The 22,757-nt window shown below is 44.9% G+C and overlaps 1 protein-coding gene across 10 annotated transcripts in view; it reads left to right on the top strand.

The window, feature by feature from the left end:
* LOC106585282 (CAP-Gly domain-containing linker protein 1) overlaps window positions 1-22,757 on the top strand; it is a 49,844-nt gene that overhangs the window by 9,566 nt on the left and 17,521 nt on the right. For 8 of the 10 annotated variants that reach the window (XM_014171341.2, XM_014171342.2, XM_014171348.2 and 5 more), the window contains 15 exons: window positions 6,543-6,822; window positions 7,406-7,926; window positions 8,775-8,899; window positions 9,083-9,299; window positions 9,462-9,659; window positions 10,176-10,267; window positions 10,581-10,641; window positions 12,917-13,021; window positions 15,507-16,415; window positions 16,682-16,798; window positions 17,105-17,162; window positions 17,449-17,532; window positions 20,347-20,503; window positions 21,547-21,691; window positions 21,911-22,192. In XM_014171341.2, coding sequence (XP_014026816.1) covers window positions 6,732-6,822; window positions 7,406-7,926; window positions 8,775-8,899; window positions 9,083-9,299; window positions 9,462-9,659; window positions 10,176-10,267; window positions 10,581-10,641; window positions 12,917-13,021; window positions 15,507-16,415; window positions 16,682-16,798; window positions 17,105-17,162; window positions 17,449-17,532; window positions 20,347-20,503; window positions 21,547-21,691; window positions 21,911-22,192 — 3,162 coding nt within the window. In that variant the 5' untranslated portion in view covers window positions 6,543-6,731. The remainder of the gene's footprint in view (window positions 1-6,542; window positions 6,823-7,405; window positions 7,927-8,774; window positions 8,900-9,082; window positions 9,300-9,461; window positions 9,660-10,175; window positions 10,268-10,580; window positions 10,642-12,916; window positions 13,022-15,506; window positions 16,416-16,681; window positions 16,799-17,104; window positions 17,163-17,448; window positions 17,533-20,346; window positions 20,504-21,546; window positions 21,692-21,910; window positions 22,193-22,757) is intronic. The other 2 variants (XM_045706859.1, XM_014171351.2) reach the window with 2 other exon arrangements.

A 22,757-nucleotide genomic window follows, 5' to 3' on the forward strand; every position in this document is an offset into this window, starting at 1 on the left:
TACCATGTCATTTTGCACATTCATCACTAGGATATGTGAATTGCCCAAAACCTGCATTGACAGAACATTGGTGTTTGGCTGCCTTCCTAACGAGAGATTAGAGTGGGAGTCAGGAGCAAAGGATTAGGCCTACCATTACCAGCTGACTACACCAGGGATAAACTGAAAGCTGAGAACATTCTCTCACTTTCATAGGCACAAGACGTCCACAGTTTCTAAATGTAAGGCTCAGGTTTCAAATCTAGAAATTGCTGGTCTATTTGGGAAAGCAAGTTGACTTTAGCATTTTCCAAACATTGCTATGGATTCAAGACATAAGAAGTTTGCAACGCAAAGTACGAGACGTAGTCATGTTTTTGGGGAGGTTGTTTTTTGTTTAATACTGTTACAGCTTTGAAAATGTAGGCCTAGACATTTGGGGTAAAGTGGCTCTTTTTTTATTTGTTATAGAGTAGACAGATAGTGAGTACATAGTGAACTTATCTTAAATAGAACAGGCACAACAATAGATAGACCCCTCTACTCTTTCTATGTATCCTCTCATTATTCGCTGCCACAAAGATATCAATAATTTCTGTGATTTTTTTCCTTGAGGGCCTGTGCTCGTCCTCCTGACCTCGGGGCACTAATCAGTGTCATTCAAAGACACAGCGAGGGAAAACTGGAGTGCTGCATGGAAACTGGGTCAATGCTGCTGACTCACCCTTTATTCTGTGCTGCTGAGAGATCTATTTTGGCATTCAGGCAGATGTGTGTTTGTGTGTGAGAGAGCGCTCGATAGATCTAGGCTTTTGTGTCGGTGACTTAGCTGCAAGATCTATTTTGAATTATTTTAGTTAGCAGTTTTCCGTTATGCAAGGCGACTTGATAATGTTAGATGCTCTCACTCAGAGGGCTGGCAGCATAATAGTCAGGGAAATGGATGTAGGAAGTTGGAACTATTCCATTACGGATGTTGCCTCACCTTATAGCCTAAACAGTACGCCAGATGTAGAATGGTTGTGTAGGCAATGGGGTCCTATTGGATGACATTCTGTAGGACCACATACCCCCTACTACTACAATAGTACATAGTTTGTGTTGCAATAGCAGCAGTACTGCAGTAGTGTGTGGTTGACCTCCAGTGGTAAGGTGGTAACTTGATATGTGCAGGCTGGAGGCTCACTGCCCTAACCTTGCTGTCCACCTGCTGCTCTGTCTCTTAACCACAGGCGTTATTTCAAGGCTTTGGAGTTCCTAACTTGGTGCAAGTCTTAGCAGACTGTCAATAAAATTCAGTCTGACCTACCTTCAGTACCACACATGTTTCCACTCCCGGGCCAACGGCTTCACCAAAGGCTAACTGCTAGCTTGCTTGCCCCGGTCTGCTAACTGCTAGCTTGCTTGCCCCGGTCTGCTAACTGCTAGCTTGCTTGCCCCGGTCTGCTAACTGCTAGCTTGCCTGACCCGGTCCGCTAACTGCTAGCCCCGGTCTGCTAACTGCTTGCTTGCTAACCCGGTCTGCTAACTGCTAGCTTGCCTGCCCCGGTCCGCTAACTGCTAGCCCCGGTCTGCTAAGTGCTTGCTTGCTAACCCGGTCTGCTAACTGCTAGCTTGCCAGCCCCGGTCTGCTAACTGCTAGCTTGTTTAGCCCTGGCCTACTAACTGTTAGCTTGTTAGCAACGGCCTGCTAACTGTCTGAATCGCCGTGTCCCCAGTCAGCCCAACCACTCACTGGACCCATATGTTCACTTGGCTACGCATGCCTCTCTCTAATATCAATATGCCTCGTCCATTACTGTCCTGGTTAGTGATTACTGTCTTATTTCACTGTAGAGCCTCTAGCCTGGCTCAATATGCCTTAACCAACCATGTTGTTCCACCTCCTACATATGCGATGACATCACCTGGTTTAAACGTCTCTAGAGACTATATCTCTCACATCATTACTCAATGCCTAGGTTTACCTCCAATGTACTCACATCCTACCTTACCTTTGTCTGTACAAAATGCCTTGAATCTATGCTATCGTGCCCAGAAACCTGCTCTTTTTACTATCTGTTCCGAACGTGCTAGACGGCCAGTTCGTATAGCCTTTAGCCGTACCCTTATCCTACTTCTCATCTGTTCCTCTGGTGATGTAGAGGTTATTCCAGGTCCTGCAGTGCCTAGCTCCACTCCCCAGGTGCTCTCATTTGTTGACTTCTGTAACCGTAAAAGCCTTGGTTTCATGCATGTTAACATTAGAAGCCTGCTCCATAAATTAGTTTTACTCACTGCTTTAGCACACACTGCCAACCCAGATGTCTTAGCCGTGTCTGAATCCTGGCTTAGGAAAACCACCAAAAACCCTGAAATCTCCATTGCTAACTATAACATTTCCCGCCAAGGTAGAACAGCCAAAGGGGGCGTTGTTGCAATCTACTGCAAAGATAGCCTGCAGAGTTCTGTATTACTATCCAAGTCTGTACCCAAACAATTCGAGCTTCTACTTCTAAAAATTCACCTTTCCAGAAACAAGTGTCTCACTGTTGCCGCTTGCTATAGACCTCCCTCTGCCCCCAGCTGTGCCCTTGATACCATATGTGAATTGATTGCCCCCCCCCCATCTATCTTCTGAGCTCGTGCTACTAGGTGACCTAAACTGGGACATGCTTAACACCCCGCCCATCCTACAATCTAAGCTTGATGCCCTCAATCTCACACAAATTATCAATGAACCTACCAGGTACAACCCCAAATCCGTAAACACGGGCACCCTCATAGATGTCATCCTAACTAACTCGCCCTCCAAATACACCTCTGCTGTTTTCAATGAAGATCTAAGCGATCACTGCCTCATTGCCAGCATCCGTAATGGGTCTGCGACCAAACGAACACTCCTCATCACTGTCAAACGCTCCCTAAAACACTTCAGCGAGCAGGCCTTTCTAATCGACCTGGCCGGGGTATCCTGGAATGACATTGACCTCATCCCGTCAGTAGATGATGCCTGGCTATTCTTTAAAAGTGCCTTCCTCACCATCTTAAATAAGCATGCCCCATTCAAAAAATGTAGAACTAGGAATAGATATAGTCCTTGGTTCACTCCAGACCTGTCTGCCCTTGACCAGCACAAAAACATCCTGTGGTGTTCTGCATTAGCATCGAATAGCCCCCGTGATATGCAACTTTTCAGGGAAGTTAGGAACAAATATACACAGGCAGTTAGGAAAGCTAAGGCTAGCTTTTTCAAACAGAAATTTGCATCCTGTAGTACTAACTCAAAAAAGTTCTGGGACACTGTAAAGTCCATGGAGAATAAGAGCACCTCCTCCCAGCTGCCCACTGCTCTGAGGCTAGGAAACACTGTTACCACCGATAAATCCACTATAATTGAGAATTTCAATAAGCATTTCTCTACGGCTGGCCATGCTTTCCACCTGGCTACCCCTTCCCCCGGTCAACTGCCCGGCACCCTCCACAGCAACCCGCCAAAGCCCCCACCATTTCTCCTTCACCCAAATCCAGATAGCTGATGTTCTGAAAGAGCTGCAAAATCTGGACCCCTACAAATCAGCCGGGCTAGACAATCTGGACCCTCTCTTTCTAAAATTATCTGCCGATATTGTTGCAACCCCTATTACTAGCCTGTTCAACCTCTCTTTTGTATCGTCCGAGATTCCCAAAGATTGGAAAGCTGCCGCGGTCATCCCCCTCTTCAAAGGGGGTGACACTCTAGACCCAAACTGCTACAGACCTATATCTATCCTACCCTGTCTTTCTAAGGTCTTCGAAAGCCAAGGTAACAAACAGATTACTGACCATTTCGAATCCCACCGTACCTTCTCCGCTATGCAATCTGGTTTCCGAGCTGGTCATGGGTGCACCTCAGCCACGCTCAAGGTCCTAAATGACATCATAACCTCCATCGATAAGAGACATTACTGTGCAGCCGTATTCATCGACCTGGCCAAGGCTTTCTACTCTGTCAATCACCACATTCTTATTGGCAGACTCGACAGCCTTGGTTTCTCAAATGATTGCCTCGCCTAGTTTACCAACTACTTCTCTGATAGAGTTCAGTGTGTCAAATCGGAGGGCCTGTGTTCCGGACCTCTGGCAGTCTCTATGGGTGTGCCACAGGGTTCAATTCTCGGGCCGACTCTCTTCTCTGTATACATCAATGATGTTGCTCTTGCTGCTGGTGATTCTCTGATCCACCTCTACGCAGATGACACCATTCTGTATACTTCTGGCCCCTCTTTGGACACTGTGTTAACTAACCTCCAGACGAGCTTCAATGCCATACAACTCTCCTTCCGTGGCCTCCAACTGCTCTTAAACGCAAGTAAAACTAAATGCATGCTATTCAATCGATCACTGCCCGCACCTGCTCGCCCGTCCAGCATCACTACTCTGGACGGATCAGACTTAGAATACGTGGACAACTACAAATACCTAGGTGTCTGGTTAGACTGTCTCTCCTTCCAGACTCACATTAAGCATCTCCAATCCAAAATGAAATCTAGAATCGGCTTCCTATATCGCAACAAAGCATCCTTCACTCATGTTGCCAAACATACCCTCGTAAAACTGACCATCCTACTGATCCTCGACTTTGGTGATGTCATCTATAAAATAGCCTCCAACACTCTACTCAACAAACTGGATGCAGTCTATCACAGTGCCATCTGTTTTGTCACCAAAGCCCCATACACTACCCATCATTGCGACCTGTACGCTCTCCTTGGTTGGCCCTCGCTTCATACTCGTCGCCAAACCCACTGGCTACAGGTTATCTACAAATCTCTGCTAGGTAAAGCCCCGCCCTGTCTCAGCTCACTGGTCACCATAGCAGCACCCACTCGTAGCACGCGCACCTGCAGGTATATTTCGCTGGTCATCCCCAAAGCCAATTCCTCCTTTGGTCATCTTTCCTTCCAGTTCTCTGCTGCCAATCACAGGAACGAACTGCAAAAATCTCTGAAGCTGGAGACTCATATCTCCCTCACTAGCTTTAAGCACCAGCTGTCAGAGCACCTGTACATAGATGGGCTGCTTACAGATGGGTTATGTACCTACCTCATCCCCATACTGTATTTATGTATTTATCTTGCTCCTTTTCACCCCAGTATCCCTACTTGCACATTCATCTTCTGCAGATCTACCATTCCAGTGTTTTATTGTAATTACTTCGCCACCATGGCCTACTTATTGCCTTAACTCCCTTATCTTACCTCATTTGCACTCTGTATATAGACTTTTTGTTTTCTTTGTTGCAAATGAGAACTTGTTCTCAACTAGCCTACCTGGTTAAATAAAGGTGAAATAAAAAAATAATCAGTTACTACATTATTAATGCTATTTGTCACATATTAATAGGTATCCTAATTGTAGTGTTATCTATCCTTACTGAGAGATCTTTAAAAGACAACACAAACATTTCCAGATTTTGGCAAGGTCACTCTTTCATTGTCAGTCTGGTAGTAACGGGTAGGCTAGACCCTTGTAGCATCTTTAGCTATTAGCTAAAGTAGTCTGTCCTGTAGAAGTCTGCTAAACACCCTACTCCTTTCTGTTTATGCACTAATCCCTCCCTCTTCACACGAACTCTACAGTTTATGGTGAAGAGGGAGGGCCCAAGACTCACGAGTTGTGCTTGATGAGGACAGAGCTGTAGGCTAGGCCTGATTGGTTGGTAAACCCTGGCAAACACACATTAACACAGCAGAGCACTAGTGGTGGGAATGTGAGGAATTTAGAAAGATGTCATTGTGCTTTAAATTAATGTAATGGGCCCATTTTTAAGAACTGCGTGAGGATGGAACAACATGTTATTGAGCAAAAAGAAGTGTACTCTGGCTGACAAGTAGGGGCCTTGGGGTCTTTATGTCTGGTGTTGAAAGATTTATGCTCTGGTCAGGTGCCTCACACTGTTTGTCTTTCACAACAACAACAAAACATCGAATATGAGTGCAAATGAATGGTACTGGGGTCGTTGATACAGAAGACTGATCGACTTTGCATGTGTGAGAGAGTGAAAGGGAAAGCGAGAGAACTTGTTTTCGTATGGTGGTGACAAATACAGACACAGAGACACTTGTATGTGGCCTGGCTTGTGACTGAGTATTTTTAGTTTAGAGCTCACTGTGACGGGGGGAGAGATTCTGCTTGTTGCGATAACAGACTGCCTACATTGACATAAGATCATTTGAATGTCGAGGACAGACCATTCAGCCCATCTATTCTCACCATTAATCCATAGTAAACAATAAGCCTTGGCAGTGCCACCCATGATGCTGAAGTTGAACCAAATGAACAAATCAATGTAAGAAGCCAGTGTTTTGAAAAGTCATTTCCACAAAGTAAAAAATGGACCAGTGGAACAACACTCCCTCCTGGCTTTCCATTTAATTGAAGTAGCCTATGGTTGTTGAAAATCCCATTTCCTTTAATGTGGTTTATTATGCTGGTTTATTATCATTAGTAGTCTATTATGCAAAGTAAATAGGCTAATATTTAAAAAGTGCATACTGTACAAAGTTGTTTGTTGCACTAATATATCTCCTTTCTCTTAACAGGGTCCTTTTTTTCCCTCCCTCACCCCTTTTTCCTGTCTTTTATTTCTGGTTCATTTATTTTGGTGCTGCTACTCAGAGGGCATTGTCATCTTAGAGGCTGAGCACAACTACGTCGATGGTTTGGGGTCAGCCGGCGCCCACTGACAGACAGAAAGGCCCTGTGGATTTCACAGCACACAGAGAGGAAACATGAGCCAAGCCAAGCCCAGCGGGCTCAAAGCACCCAGCAAGATAGGCAGGCCGACGGGGGCGCCAGCCACCAAGACCTCCCCTTCCACTGGTAAGAGCTCCTCCTCAGCACCAGCAGTTCACATGGCCTGGCTGCTTCTCATTCCAGGCTGTGGGAGCTACAGCACTTAACCCCTGGCTTGGATGTCATCAATCGGCTTACGGTTGCAATAAAAGGGGCTTTACGGCTTCATCAGTCTGGATCTGCTGAATGGTGGATTACCTATATTTTTTAGTAGGAGAAATTGGGTGAATTGTGTCCACTAGAAGCTTTAGACACAGCGCTCTTTATCTTGCTGTGTGAAATGTGCTGCTATTTTGTTTCAAAGTGTTGACAGAGGTCATGTGAAAATGTGACTGTGAAGTTTGACCTCATGATGTCATCCAATAAACAATTATTTGTACATTGGTCAGCTGTTAACATTTGACCAAGTTTATTTGTATATAGAATATCAGGCAACAGTAATTGTTGATGGTACGTAACATATGGCACTATGGGGTAAGAGTTTGGAAGTATTGAATAACAAGGTAAATGTGTCATGTTCTGTGAGCTAACTCCTTCATGTTAGATCTGTTAGCTCAGTGAAGTTGGCTCACTGGCAGTAATTGGATGTTTTCCACCCGTTTCCCTGCAGCCGGATCCAAAGTAGTCGCAGCCGACAAGTCCACTCCAGGTGGCGGTGCAGTGGGAACGCAAGATGGCGGGGAGAACTTCCAGGTCGGGGAGCGGGTGTGGGTGAATGGGAACAAACCTGGCGTGGTGCAGTTCCTGGGGGATGCTCAGTTTGCACCAGGACAGTGGGCTGGCATTGTGTTGGATGAGCCCATTGGGAAGAACGATGGCTCGGTGGCAGGGGTGCGGTACTTCCAGTGTGAGCCCTTGAAGGGGATATTCACTCGCCCCTCCAAGCTGTCCTACACAGAGGGCGAGGCCAACGGGACTCAGACAGCACCTCCATCCCGGGCTGGGTCACCCACCCCCTCCACCGCCAGCCTGGCCTCTCACACCCCCTCTGTCAAGAAGGCCTCAACTGCAATGCCCGCCACTCCAGCCTCCAACCTGGCACGCACAAACAGCGAGTCTATCTCCAACCTCTCAGACACCGGCTCGGTCAAGAAGGGAGAGAGGGAGCTGAAGAATGGAGACCGTGTTTTGGTATGGCTTAGTTCATTAACACTTTGAAAGCAGCGGTTATTTTGGATCAGGCAGCTTTTATCCTGAAGCCTGGTTCATTCCGTTCGGTTAATAGGTGTGAATGTTTATTTTTCTGCAACTGCTCGCTAGTTCATCTTTGCAAGTTGGTCTCAAATGTTCCCCCTCTCCCCTGGGCAAGCCCTGGCTCCACCCCCTGCTCTTGCCCCTTGTGTGGCGACTTTGCCGTAAATACAGGCTGGTCTCAGAGTCACATGACTGACCCCTTTCACCATGGTAATCACTCAGGAATGTGTCTGCAGAACAAAGTCTCCACCCACCTCACTCCCAACTTCTCACTGACCAATGAGAACGTACGTTCTAACAGGCCTCGGTGAGCTCAGTGTCTGTGTATAGTCACTCGGTTCACAGCCAAGCTCTGTCTTATGAGCACCTTCCTTCCTGAGTGTTGGCCAAGGCCCCTCTCTCTTTCTCTCATAGTCAGCTTCAGGCTGTGTAACACGTTGTGTTGAGAGGAAGTGTGTCACTGATGCTCAGAGGAAATGTGACAGGGACTGTCCACAAAAATACCATATATAGTAGCAAACTAAAACAAACTGTCTGTGGAGATACAAGATCAAATATTCGCAATATTCACTTGAAGGGAGGGTGCTTTTCTCACTTCTCCCTTTAGAGAATTGGAAAAGTAAATGCTGATTATAAACCTTAGTGGTTTTATTGCAAGCCAAGCTAGTTACCCTCTAGGCGCGTGGATATTCTTTCTGTAATGAAAAGTGCTCTATAAGTTAAATTATTATTGGTATTATTTTTATTAGGCTTTTCTAAACTCTTTCTTTGTACTGTCTCTGCAGGTTGGTGGCACAAAAGCTGGTGTGGTTCGCTTTCTTGGTGAAACGGACTTTGCCAAGGGAGAGTGGTGTGGTGTGGAACTGGATGAGCCCCTGGGAAAGAACGATGGGGCAGTGGCAGGAACCAGGTAATCAGACCAGAGAGGATTATCACACAGGCTTGAGAAAGATGCCACTCCCTGGTAACCAATTTGTATAAAAGAGAGTTAAGAACAGCCAAGTCTCATGGGTGTTATTCATATATTGTAGAGAAAAAAAGTTGGCACTGACATGTTTTATTTGTCTTATGCCCTTCATTTGTGTTTCCCCAGATACTTTCAGTGCCAACCCAAGTATGGCCTGTTTGCCCCGGTCCACAAGGTCACGCGCATCGGCTTCCCCTCCACCACGCCGGCCAAGGCAAAGACCACGGTGCGGAAGGTGGTGGCCACGCCCTCAGGCCTGAAGCGCAGCCCCAGCACCTCCTCCATCAGCTCCATGAGCTCTGTGACCTCCTCTGTCAGCGCCAAGCCCAGTCGCACAGGCCTGGTGAGAAACACGTGCACACTCAAAGACGCACACACATAAGTGCACACACGTACACACCTGCAGTGTAAACAAGATGTCTGTTCTTTAATTGGGTCTTGTCTGGAAGAACTCCATCCCCCAATTCACCAGTCTTAAACACTCTTCTCCGGGCCCCTACCACAGCTGACAGAAACGTCATCACGGTACTCAAGGAAGATCTCTGGCACCACAGCAGTTCAGGAGGTGCTGAAGGAGAAGCAGCAGCACATCGAGCAGCTGATGGCGGAGCGGGACATGGAGAGGGCAGAGGTGGCCAAGGCAACCACCCATGTGGGCGAGGTGGAGCAGGAACTGACCCTGCTGAGAGATGACCAGGAACAGGTCAATACACACTCCCCCTTATGGCTTATGCATACACACACACATACGTCCCCTGTCATGATGTACACACACACACACACACACACACACACACACACACACACAGCATACAAGGTTCGCCCTCAGGATTATTTACACACACATTCCCCACAGATGAGATCCAGGACGTTCCAGTGTTGGAACTCTCATTAGCGAAAGTGTATTATGTCATGCATGACAATGACAAACCTGGCGCCATGAAAACACCTTAGTGCTGTACCTCAATCAAACACTCATATCACATAAACCTCTGCACTGCCATCTGCTGTCAATGCTCAACACTGTAAAATAAAAAACAGGATTGTGTTTTACATTTAAGTCATTTAGCAGACGCTCTTATCCAGAGCGACTTACAAATTGGTGGATTCACCTTATGATAGCTGCCTTGATAATAATAATATAGTTTTTTCTTGGGTGTCTCAGGACCTATATTCATGACCTGTTTAATGAATGCATATTCATGTGTATCATGTGAAGATGGAGGCCAAGATGGACCAGTTACGCACCCTGGTGGAGGCTGCTGACAAGGAGAAGGTTGAGCTGCTCAATCAGCTGGAGGAGGAGAAGAGGTGAGGCTTCAGAGGGGTGTGGGGTGACAAGAGACCTGGGGGCATGGGGTCTTACTATGGGTATAACTATGTTCTGATGGTGGAAATATGTGTTTCGAAGATTATCAGCACAGTATCACAAAAGGAAAATGGGGGGGGCAGATGAAGTATGCGTATCCAATCTCCACAGTGGAGTGTTGAATTTAGAACCTAGAATTTGATTCCATGTTCAGATTTGAAACCCTTTTTCAGACCTCTTGACCCATGATTCCTTTTCAGACCTCTTGTGTTCAATGTTTCTGAACTATAATATGAAGTGTCCTCTGTGTGATAGAAAGGTGGAGGACCTTCAGTTTCGCGTGGAGGAAGCTTGCATTACCAAAGGCGATCTGGAGGTAAACACACACTGTTCTACACACACTCCAGAAATATGTATACGGCTTTCCTTTGTATGCACAGAGTAGAATCTTTGATTCACATGCCCCTATCTCGAGTCGAAATCTGCCCCTAAGCGACTGGAATGAATCACTTTGATGCTGAGGTGTATCAGAAGTACACCAACGCTCATCAGGACTGCCGTTGAAACTTCCTGTCTTGTCAAATTGGGACATTTCGAGGTAAAGCGTTTTGATGACAATGCAGACTGGATTTCCTCTCTGGAATTAAGTCACTCTGCAACATCCCTGCTCCCGATCCCTGAGGTTAGAGTGGTGCAGAATGTGCCTTATAGTTTCTAACGTAAGGAATTAATATATCTTACCGAAGGTCACTATTTAGATACTCTGTATGCATTAGGTCAACAGTTTGGCCTCCGGCTTGGGATTCTAAGTTGGCAGGGTAGTGATCAGTGACATCTCCTTAGTCTAGTATGCCAAGGACTGAGCATTACATATTCTCTCCTGTCTGTCTACGTAGACCAGAGATCCGTCCTGCCCACTGCCCACAGCCATCTCATATGCCCTGTAAAATGAGACTCTGACTGAAATCTCATTCTCTCTATGGTGCTGATGGCACTCACAAGTGACAGCAAGGTCATCCATTCCCACATGGAGCAGGGTTGTGTCAGAATCAGATCTGACTGAGCCTGGCTCTCATGCTCTTCTAGTATCCATGAAGTCATGCTACTGCGCATTGTAGAGGGTCAGCCTGAGCATGGCACTGCGCAGACTCGCTGATCTACAAATAACGCCCCCAAACTACTATTCCAAATTTGCGCAGTGCCTTTCTCAGGCCGATCTGCACAAATCTGGAGGTCTTTCTCATTTCATGACTATGTAAGAAATTAGAAAATACCAGTGGTACATCAGACTAAGGTTAGCACAGTGTTGTTCCCCAACACATATCTCTAGTTCTATTTGATGGGAATGAGGAAAGGTGGGCAATTTTGGGGGAAAACAACAAACTATTTCTGCCTCTCCCTTGGCAACCCATATCTTTGGTTACGGAGCAGAGACTCGGAAGCAAGTGGGCTCAGGGTGGCTGTTAACATGAACATGATTTGTCATTATCTATCCCACAGTGCCACTACAATCGGGACCATCCCAATTACCCTGAAGGCATTCCACTACAAACGTTATCTTTAAAAATGAGTGCCACAGGGTTAGAAGTAAAACCCCTTTTTTTATCTTATTTTGTTTGCGTACTAACGGTCTGTGTACTAATTACTGCAACAAATGTATTAAGCACATGCATGCAGCTTTTAAAAACAAACTTACAAAAAACCCTTAAACCAAACCAACTCGGCAACAGTTGATGGTGTACTAATGTTGTCCTCTACCTACTTCAATCAGTGATGTTACTGCTTCTGTTTCCTCTCCTCCCCCTGTCCGTCATGTTGGCCCAGTGCTAAGCATGGAACCACTGGAGATGCTCCCCTCCACCATCTCACAGCCTAGTCACAGGCTTGACCTCTGACCTTCCCATTGCAATCTGTTGAAATCCAAAGTAAATGTTCTGCACTTGGTAGCATTGAATTATTAGGGGCATTTTAACCTTAATATTAAACTTAATGTATCCGTTTTGGGAGGGGGGAGGTGTTTATCAGAGGGTGGGGCCTACATTATAAGAGTACTAGTCCATTTTATATGTTTTGCCCCATATTCTACAGTGTTTACTGATTTTGTCTGTTCTAAGTTGTTTATAAATGTACATGTTTTTTTGGTATTTCTTTATTGATCTACTGATCAGTGATCTTTACAAATGGGAGAAATCACAAAAGAGAGCAGAGTTGCTGTCCCTTTTCTGTGCATGAAGGCCTTCCATGTCATGGAGTAAAGCGGGGGGGTCTCGTCCATTTAGATTTTCACTCATTTGCCAGCTCACTCACTCAGTTCACACATGACTCTATGCATTCCTTCATAGTCTGTCCCTGTCGTGGTTCACCAGGTCATTCTGCATGTATTCCTCTGCATACCCATAAGCATAACACATCTCCCCATTTCCCTTGCTCCTTCTCCCATATCCTCATATCACCTTCCTTCAGCAACATCCCCAATGCTCACCTGTGCTAGGCATGGGGTACCCTTCCCCTCCATATCCCCACTCCACCTCCCTCCACACCCTCCTCCACCCACCCGCAGATCTTCCCACCTCCCTCTTCCTCTCTGTGTTGGGCTGGCATGTGATAGTGGCACTGGTTGTGTTCTCTTCCTCTCCCTTCTTTACTAACAGACGCAGACCAAACTGGAGCATGCCCACATTAAGGAGCTTGAACAGAGCCTGCTCTTTGAAAAGACCAAAGCTGAGAAACTCCAGAGAGAGTTAGAAGACACTAGGGTAATGGATCTTGCTCTACATAGTTCTGCGTTTAGAAAGAGGGGTGGAGTGGGGATGGGGCCAGGGTAATGTTGAAAATCTTGGGATGGGGTACAGAGGATCTCCAGATACCTGTAGCACTGGCTTCCATATGCTGTTTTTCTGACCTTTTCTGCCTTAGAGGGTTGGGAACGGTAGGAGTCAATATTTACAGTGCCTTCAGAAAGTATTCACACCCCTTGACTTTTTTCACACCTTGTTCTGTTACAGCCTGAATTTAAAATCGATTAAATTTAGATTTTTTTTGGTCACTGGCCTACACACAATAACTGTATAATGTCAAAGTGGAATTATGTTTTGAGAAGTTTTTACAAATGAATTAAAAATGAAAAGCTGAAATTTCTTGAGTCAATAAGTATTCATCCCCTTTGTTATGGCTAGCCTAAATAAGTTCAGGAGTAAACACATTTTCATAATAAGTCAAAAGTTGCATGGACTCACTCTGTGTGCCATTATAGTGTTTAATGTGATTTTTGAATGACTACCTCATATTTGAACTCCACAAATACAATTATCTGTAAGTTGCAGAGTTTTAATGGCTGTGATGGGGGAGAAGTGAGGATGAATCAACAACATTGGAGTTATTCCACAATACTAACCTAAATAATAAAGTGAAACGGAAGCCTGTACAGAATAAAACAATTCAAAAATATGCATCCTGTTTGCAATAAGGCACTAAAATAAAACTTTAAAAAATGTGGCAAATACTACTCTTCATATTTTCAAGCTTGGTGGTGGCTGCATCATGTTATGGGTATGCTTGTCATCGGCAAGGACTAGGGAGTTTTTTGGGGGGATAAAAATAAATAGAATAGAGCTAAGCAAAATCCTAGAGGAAAGCTTGGTTCAGTCTGCTTTCCAACAGACACTGGGAGACAAATTCACCTTTCAGCAGGACAATAACCTTAAACTCAAGGCCAAATATACACTGGAGTTGCTTGCCAAGATGACATTGAATGTTCCTGAGCGGCCTAGTTACTGTTTTGACTGAAATCGGCTTAAACATCTATGGTTAGACTTATAAATGGCTGTCTAGCAATGATCAACTTGACAGAGCTAGAATATTTTTTTAAAGAATAATGTGCAAATATTGTACAATCCAGGTGTGCAAAGCTCTTAGACTTACCCAGAAAGACTAACAGCTTTAATCGCTGACTCAGGGGTGTGAATACTTATGTAAATGTGATTTCTGTATTTCATTTTCAATACATTTGAAAAAATTCTAAAAACATGTTTTTACTGTCATTATGGGGTATTGTGTGTAGATGGGTGAAAGAACAATTTGGGTTGTAACAACAAAGTGGAATAAGTCGGGGTATGAATACTTTCTGAAGGCACTGTAGCTGCATTTGAATGTCACTGAGCAAACATTGAATGGTGTAGTTGTATAATCTTTTTACTTGCTAGCAACTAATATTATCTATTGGCCTTATCTGTTGTTCCAAGAACCAATGTCAAAGTTGCTTTATAATATGCAGCATCTTATGCAGGCTTTCATTTTCTTCCCATTTTGTCAAACATGAACCATTCACATTCCTGTGTGTCACCAGTACAGCAGTCTTAACCACTTTACTGCTGTCACTGAAAACACTTGAAAACATCAGGGTTATTTTTTTTACTATACTTTTAGTTTAACTATACAACAATTCTGTTCTTTTTAGATTAGGTTTTAGCCAGAGAACGGCAAAGCCGTCTGATTCTTTTGCCTCTTTCTCCATGTGTTCCGCTGCTCACAGTTAGCAGTCTCAACGACTTTGCTGTTAGCACATGGTAGCCAGACAGCACCCCTATATACAACCATCCCTTATTCCCAGTGGTCCTTTGTCCCACCCCCCCAATCCTACAAGCCCCAATTGCCCTGCCCATCTAGTATCCCCCGCCTCTTGTAAGTCTCTCTCCTACTCCCATCCCTTAGCAATTCTTCTGTGCTTCCCTCAGGGGTGTCAGCCAATGCAAGGGTATTCAACTGCCATTCTCAACAGCCGTAGTCTACTGGTTTTCTTTTCCCCCGGTACTTAATTAATAGGTTGATATCATTAGTTGGCGAGAAAGTCTATCTGGTTTTATTCTGGTCTAAATCGACCCCTGATTAAAAGGTAAGGATGAAAACCAGTAGATGCTGCATGCTGCAGCACTTGGGGAGCGTAGTTCAATACACGTGTGAGGAATGATATGATTTCATTTTATATCCACTAGAGAGCAGTGTAATATTTGAACTGTAGGCATCCTATGTAACTGTTTACTTGCTTTGCGCTACTACTGCAACTATGGTGGACATCTGTTTGTATAGGACCCTCTTTGAAAAAGATTCCTCCCCGTAGACCTGTCTGATGGCAGGGGCATTCAACAGCTACACGTTTTTTCCTGTCAGTACATGTACAATCACAATGTTTCCAAAAGTTGAAGAACACAGTTTTGTTTGAGCCAGAGTTGTGCCGTCCCATAGGTGGCCACGGTTTCAGAGAAGTCCCGCATAATGGAGCTGGAGAGGGACCTGGTGCTGAGGACCAGGGAGGTGGATGACCTGCGGCTGCGTCTGGAGGCCCAGCAAGAGTCAGAGGGCTCTGACTCCACTACCTCCCCTCTCCTGGAGGAGGTGAGCTCTCTGAGGGCTCAGCTGGCTTCTCAGGAAGACCAGCAACGGGTTGAGCTTGCCAGGATGAGGGAGAAGCTGGCAGCGGAGGAGAAGGCACACAGTGAGGCAATGGCCCAGCTCCAAGTGTCATCCACCAAGATTTCCACTGACAACGAGCAGTTGAAGCTGCGCGTCAGCCAGAACGAGAAGGAGAATGCAGACGTCATAGAGCTGTGGAGCTCTAAGCTGGAATCTGCCATCACCTCACACCAGCAGGCCATGGAGGAGATGAAGGTTTCCTTCAGCAAAGGGGCTGGCTCCCAGGTGACAGAGCTGGTGGAGACCAAGAGTGCCCTGGAGAGGCTGAAGGTGGAGCACAAGCAGGCACTGGAAGAGGCTGGGGCCAGGTGTGAGGCAGAGGCTGCAGCCCGGGCACGGGAGACGGGGGAGCTCAACAAACAGCTGCTGGTCATGTCAGAGGAGAAGGAGCGCCTGGAGGAGAGCCTGCGGTCCAGTGTGGAGAGTGCTGAGGAGCAGCACCTGGTGGAGATGGAGGATGTGCTAGTCAAACTGCACACTGCTGAGCTGAAGGTAAAGGAACTGGAGGAGCAGGAGGCCAAGCTAGTCCAGCAGACCCAGGACAGGGCCAAGGAGGTCCAGGAGCAGGTGGCAGCTATGGAGGCTCTGCGCTCCCAGGCAGGCCAAGGTAACCAAGAGCTCCAGAGTCTGAGGACCCAGCTGGAGGAGGCCCAGAGACAAGCTTGCTCACAGGGCAACAAGGTAGGTCCATACCCATACCATCCTCCCATTGTCCATGACCGTATCCAGTTTCTATTTTACGTCCATGTGAGTTTTCCAGAAATATAGGCATGAAATAAATACAACTGGTATGTCATGTTATGATTTACCCTTACCTTCAAAGTCATTACTTTGTTTTAATTAGATTCATTTTTAGTTTGTCCTTTATATTCATAATGTCACTCATTCATTCCCCCCCCAAAATGTCCTCCATGTCCATGGTGTCACGCCCTGGCCTGTGGCTGTAGGTCAGTGAGTTGAGCTCTGAGCTGGAGGGCAGGCAGCAGGAGATACTCTCCTTGCAGCAGAGCCTGACCTCTGTGCAGCAGAACACGGGCTCTCTGGAGCAAGAGCTGGGCAACCTGGTGAGTATTAGCGCTTATGTGGGGTGGTGAGGAGCCAGGGAATAGGAGTGGGTGGCCTTGCATGACTGATGGGACTGTAGGGCTTAAGGTAAGCTCAGGTAAGGAAGAGCATAGTATTGAAATGCTAGCTTTTTGTTTTCATGGGAATGATACAAAGTGTCTGCCTATAGGTAGACTTTCAGTTATACACTTATGATGAAACTTGTGTATAACATTAGTAATTGGCAACCATTTTGAGGATTGTCATGGAATACTTTTCTGACTAACGCATGCACGGATGTATTCATCAAAGTTTTATTTCCTCAGAAACAAAAACTGTCAGAAAGCACAGACGATCAGACTAAGTCAACACAAACTATGCAAGGTAAATATATTGTTGGTCCTGGTCCATGTTGTTCCTGTAACGTTAGTCTTTGTTTTCTTATGACTTGGGTTACGTGTTTTTATCAGCAAGGCGTATCATATTCCTAGAGACAAAATGTTGACTTCAAGCTAATTGAATGATGTGGTTTTTATAAAAAATTATGTATTATATTGGTCCACAGGGCCAGGCAGTACACAGTAGATTAGTACATGTATTTGTGCTGCATGGTGCTAAGCGCTTGAATGATGCAAGCTAATAGTGTCAGTCTCTTAATTCTCTCTTTCAGAGTTGCTTCAGAAGCTTGGCGAAAAAGAAGAGCAGTGCACATCGCTCTCCACCGAATCAGAGGCTCTTAGAAGCCAACTTGCAGGTTAGAACATTGGCCAGCGCTGTGTTTCTTAACTTACAGTACACACAGCTTCTCCCTACATACATTGTTGTGTGACCTACACCAGGGGTCTCCAAACCTGCCCTTTTGTTGTTGTAGTGTTTCTGGTAGATAGTGGTTCCCAAACTTTTTATAGTCCCGTACCCCTTCAAACGTTCAACCTCCAGCTGCGTACCCCCTCTAGCACCAGGGTCAGCGCACTCTCAAAGGTTTTCTGCCATTATTGTAAGCCTGCCACACACACACTATACGATACATTTATTAAACATAAGAATGAGTGTGAGTTTTTGTCACAACCCGGCTCATGGGAAGTGACAAAGAGCTCTTATAGGACCAGGGCACAAATAATAATATAATAATAATCATCAACAATTTTTCTCTTTATTTAACCATCTTACATATAAAACTTTATTTGTTCATCGAAAATTGTGAATAACTCACCACAGGTTAATGAGAAGGGTGTGCTTGAAAGGATGCACATAACTTTGCAATGTTGGGTTGTATTGGAGAGAGTCTGTCTTAAATCATTTTAGTTTTCATGCTAGTGAGGGCTGAGAATCCACTATCACATAGGTACGTGGTTGCAAAGGGCATCAGTGTTTTAACAGCGCGATTTGCCAAGGCAGGATACTCTGAGCGCAGCCCAATCCAGAAATCTGGCAGTGGCTTCTGATAAAATGTAATTCTCACAGAACCCCTTGTTGCAATTTCAATGAGGCTCTATTGTTCAGATATCAGTAAGTGGACTGGAGGCAGGTCATGAAAGGGATAATGAATCCAGTTGTTTGTGTCATCCGTTTCAGGAAAGTACCTGAGTAATTGTGCACCCAACTCACTCAGGTGCTTCGCTATATCACATTTGACATTGTCCGTAAGCTTGAGTTCATTTGAACACAAAAAAAAATCATACAATGATGGAAAGACCTGTGTTGTTGTCCTTGTTAATGCAGACAGAGAAGAGCTCCGACTTCTTAATCTTAGCCTCAATTTTGTCCCGCACATTGAATATAGTTGCGGAGAGTCCCAGTAATCCTAGATTCAGATCATTCAGGCGAGAAAAAACATCACCCAGATAGGCCAGTTATTTGAGAAAGTCGTCATCATGCAATCAGTCAGACAAGTGAAAATGATGGTCAGTAAAGAAGACTTTAAGCTCGTCTCTCAATTTAAAAAAAAGTGTCAATACTTTGGCCCTTGATAACCAGCACACTTCTGTATGTTGTAAAAGTGTTACATGGTCGCTGCCCATATCATTACATAGTGCAGAAAATACACTAGAGTTCAGGGGCCTTGCTTTAACAGAGTTAACCATGTTTCACTGTAGTGTCCAAAATGTCTTTCAAGCTGTCAGGCATTCCCTTGGCAGCAAGAGCCTCTCGGTGGATGCTGCAGTCTACCCAAGTGGCGTCGGGAGCAACTGCTTGCACGTGCATTACCACTTCACTATGTCTCCCAGTCATGGCTTTTGCGCCATCAGTACAGATACCAACACGTCTTGACCACCAAACTCCATTTGATGTCACAAAAGCTGTCCAATACTTTAAAAATATCCTCTCATGCTGTCCTGGTTTCCAGTGGTTTGCAGAAGAGGATGTTTTCCTTAATTGACCCCATAAACGTAACGGACATATACCAGGAGCTGTGCCAGGCCCGCCACGTCTGTTGACTCATCCAGCTGTAACGCATAGAATTCACTGGCTTGTATGCGAAGCAGTAATTGTTTCAAAACATCTCCTGCCATGTCAATAATGCGTGAAAGTGTTGTTTGATGAAGACATTGTCTGTATAGTTATTTGGGCCTTTTCCCCCAGCATTGACCCAGCCATATCCACGGCAGCAGGAAGAATTAAGTCCTCCACAATAGTTTGGGGCTTGCCTGCCCTAGCCACTCGGTAGCTCACCATATAAGACGCTTCTAGTCCCTTCTTATTAATGGTATCTGTTGCTTTTATGCTTGTAAGTCGTCTTTATTGTCGCTCAAAAAACTCCCGTGGCTTATTTTTCAAATTGTCACGTTTCTAAATGTTTGGTCAAGAGAGTAATGGTTAATGTGATTGGATGTTAATTATTCAACTAGGCTACCTGTATTTGACATTGTTATTTCGCTGAACACTAGATTTTTAATTTTTTGGGGGGGGCAGTGATACGAGGCTACTGAGGCGAGAATAAAACCTCACCCAAATGTATAGGCCCGTTGGAAAATATAAATGCACTGATACAGTATGTTAGCTTGTTAGGGCTGGGAATTGCAATGGACCTCACGATACGATATTATTGCGATACTTTGGTGCCGATACGATATGTATTGCGAATCAAATTAAATAACTTTATTTGTCACATGGGCCGAATACAACAAGTGTAGACCTTACTGTGAAATGCTACTTACAAGCCCTTAACCAACAGTGCAGATTCTCACGATTCTTGCGATTCAATACTGCGATTGTATTGCAATTTGATGATCCAAACACATTGCTCACTATATTTCTGCTGCAGAGAGACGAGAGAGCATGAGAAAATGAGTTTTGATCAGTCATGGAAATAAGTGCTGAAAACATTGGCTCACTATTTAAAAAGAAGATGGAGAAAAAGCTAGTACAGCTGACTAATGCTAGCTAACGCTACCTAGCACATCATATGCATTTTTTTTACAGATCAATACTTGGGAGTCAAAGTATCAATATAATATCGTCCAAAATAATATTGCGATATGCAACTGTAACCCCCCCATCACTAGTGATTGTGTATGTGGACTGAGGCTTGTAACCCCTGACTGAATGATGTTTTCCTCTGACCCAGGGCTGGAGAGGAAGCTAAAGGCTGGAGAGGAGAAACTTGATCAGGTCGTAAACGACAAGGCCAAGCTTCAAAGTGACATTTCAGACATGATGAAGTCATCAGGCGACAGTTCAGCACAGCTTACCAAAATGAATGAAGACCTCACTCAGAAAGAAAGGTACACAATGAAATGAAATGTCACGAACAAAGGTGTTCTCAAACGTATGCAAATAGATTGGCTTACTTTCACCGTCGACAATCAGGTTAACCGCTAGTGACAATATTTAATGAGCGTGTGACAACGATGCACAAAACCGTCGAACATGCACTGAGTATACAAAACATTAAGAACACCTGCTCTTTCCATGACATAGACTGACCAGGTGAATCCAGGTGAAAGCTATGATCCCTTATTGATATCACTTGTTAAATCCACTTCAACCAGTGTAGATGAAGGGGAGGAGACAGGTTAAAGAAGGATTTTTAAGCCTTGAGACAATTGATTGTATGACCCTGCTGGTCATCTATGAACGTTTGAACATCTTAACCATGTTCTGTTATAATCTCCACCTGGCACAGCCAGAAGAGGACTGGCCACCCCTCAGAGCCTGGTTCCTCTCTAGGTTTCTTCCTAGGTTCCTGCCTTTCTAGGGAGTTTTTCCTAGCCACTGTGTGTCTACATCTGCATTGCTTGCTGTTTGGGGTTTTAGGCTGGGATTCTGTACAGCACTTTGTGACATCGGCTGATGTAAGAAGGGCTTTATAAATACATTTGATTGATTGATATGTGTTCTGTTCAGAGGGTGAATGGGCAAGATTAAATATTGAAGTGTCTTTGAACAGGGTATGGTAGTAGGTGTCATGCACAATGGTTTGTGTCAAGAACTGCAACGCTCCTGGGTTTTTCACGCTTTTCAGTTTCCAGTGTGGGGGTGGGGTAGTGCAACTCAATATTAGTAAGGTGTTCTTAATGTTTGGTATACTCGGTGTATAATCACTTATTTATTGACTAAACTTGCCATGATCCTGTAGTTTTCATGGGTTGTTATTATTATCCTTAAAGCAGGTTTGACCTTTCCATCACCCTGGTTTTCAGTTCATCATTTTCTGTCCAAAAACATTTGAATCTGCCCCCTACAATGAATCCCCGGTTTGTTTGAATGCCATCTGTCTCACTTGGTCAGAGAGTCACCCCCTCTCCCCCTCCTCCCCCTTACCTAGGAAGCTGGAAGACTTACAGACTCAACTTGCAGAGGACAAGGAGCAGAGAGCACATTCTGAGGAGCAACAACAACAGGAAGTGGCCCGGAAGGAGCAGGAGCATCAGGGTCAGCTAAGCAACCTGCAGGAGAAGATCACACAACTGGTGAGTGACAACCCAGTGAAGGCTTTGAGATGTCGATGGTCGGGATAAAGTAGATGACTAGATGTTTGTTGTAAAACAGCATACATTTTTCTTCTCAGGAATATACTTTTTACTGTCTCTACCATAAACACTGAATACCTCACTCTACCACTTTCCCCCTTTTAAACAGCAAATGATTGATGTTGTTAGCTACTCTTGCCCTCTTTATGTTGTGTGTAGGAGAAGAGTTTGCTCCAGGGTGAGGCCCAGGCCAAGGAGCTGCAGACCTCCCAGCAGAAAGCCCTGTCTCAGGCCTCAGAGCACCATGCCAAGCAGCTCAAGGAGCTGCAGACCTCCCAGCAGAAAGCCCTGTCTCAGGCCTCAGAGCACCATGCCAAGCAGCTCAAGGAGCTGCAGGGTCAGGTTGACCAGACCAAGCAGGAGCTGAGTGTCTCCAGGGAGAAGGCCCAGGAGCTGGAGAGGCTGGTGGCCGAGCTGCAGCCTTACAAGGAGAAAGCCCAGGTGAGCACCCACCATATCATTATCAGGACCACCATGTTTTAAGTTCTCAGGAGGAGCTCTCTTTTGGTACAAAAATCTACCCTAATGACAATTTTGACTGCTTTGTAGTTATGTTGCTTTAGGTTGACTGACGTTTTTTGTGAGAACTTTTTTCAAGTATGTTCCCATCCACTTTCTATGAGAGGTTGGTAGCGCTTTATTTTACGGTACAGAAATGACATGGTTATTATTGTGTAATTGACCATTTTACCATGTAGTTTCCAAGTAAATAAAAGTGCTACCTTAAGTGGTCTATGGTCAGGATGGATGTGCACTTGATAATAATTAGACCACCTCACTTCTAATTAGGGCTGGGCGATATGACCTAAAACGCATATCTCAATTGTTTTCAAATTTATCGGCGATTCACGACATATAAGCTTTGTTGTTCAATTAAAGGTAAAAAACACTGCATTTAAGACAGTCAGCAATAATCTAACGAATTCAGAGCTTTTGAAATTATACCTAAGCTGAATATATGCCTTCCATAACCATAAGACCCACTAATAATGTATTGATTTGATCA

The sequence above is a fragment of the Salmo salar genome, chromosome ssa24, assembly GCF_905237065.1.
Source record: "Salmo salar chromosome ssa24, Ssal_v3.1, whole genome shotgun sequence".
NCBI classification, from domain to species: Eukaryota; Metazoa; Chordata; class Actinopteri; order Salmoniformes; family Salmonidae; genus Salmo; species Salmo salar.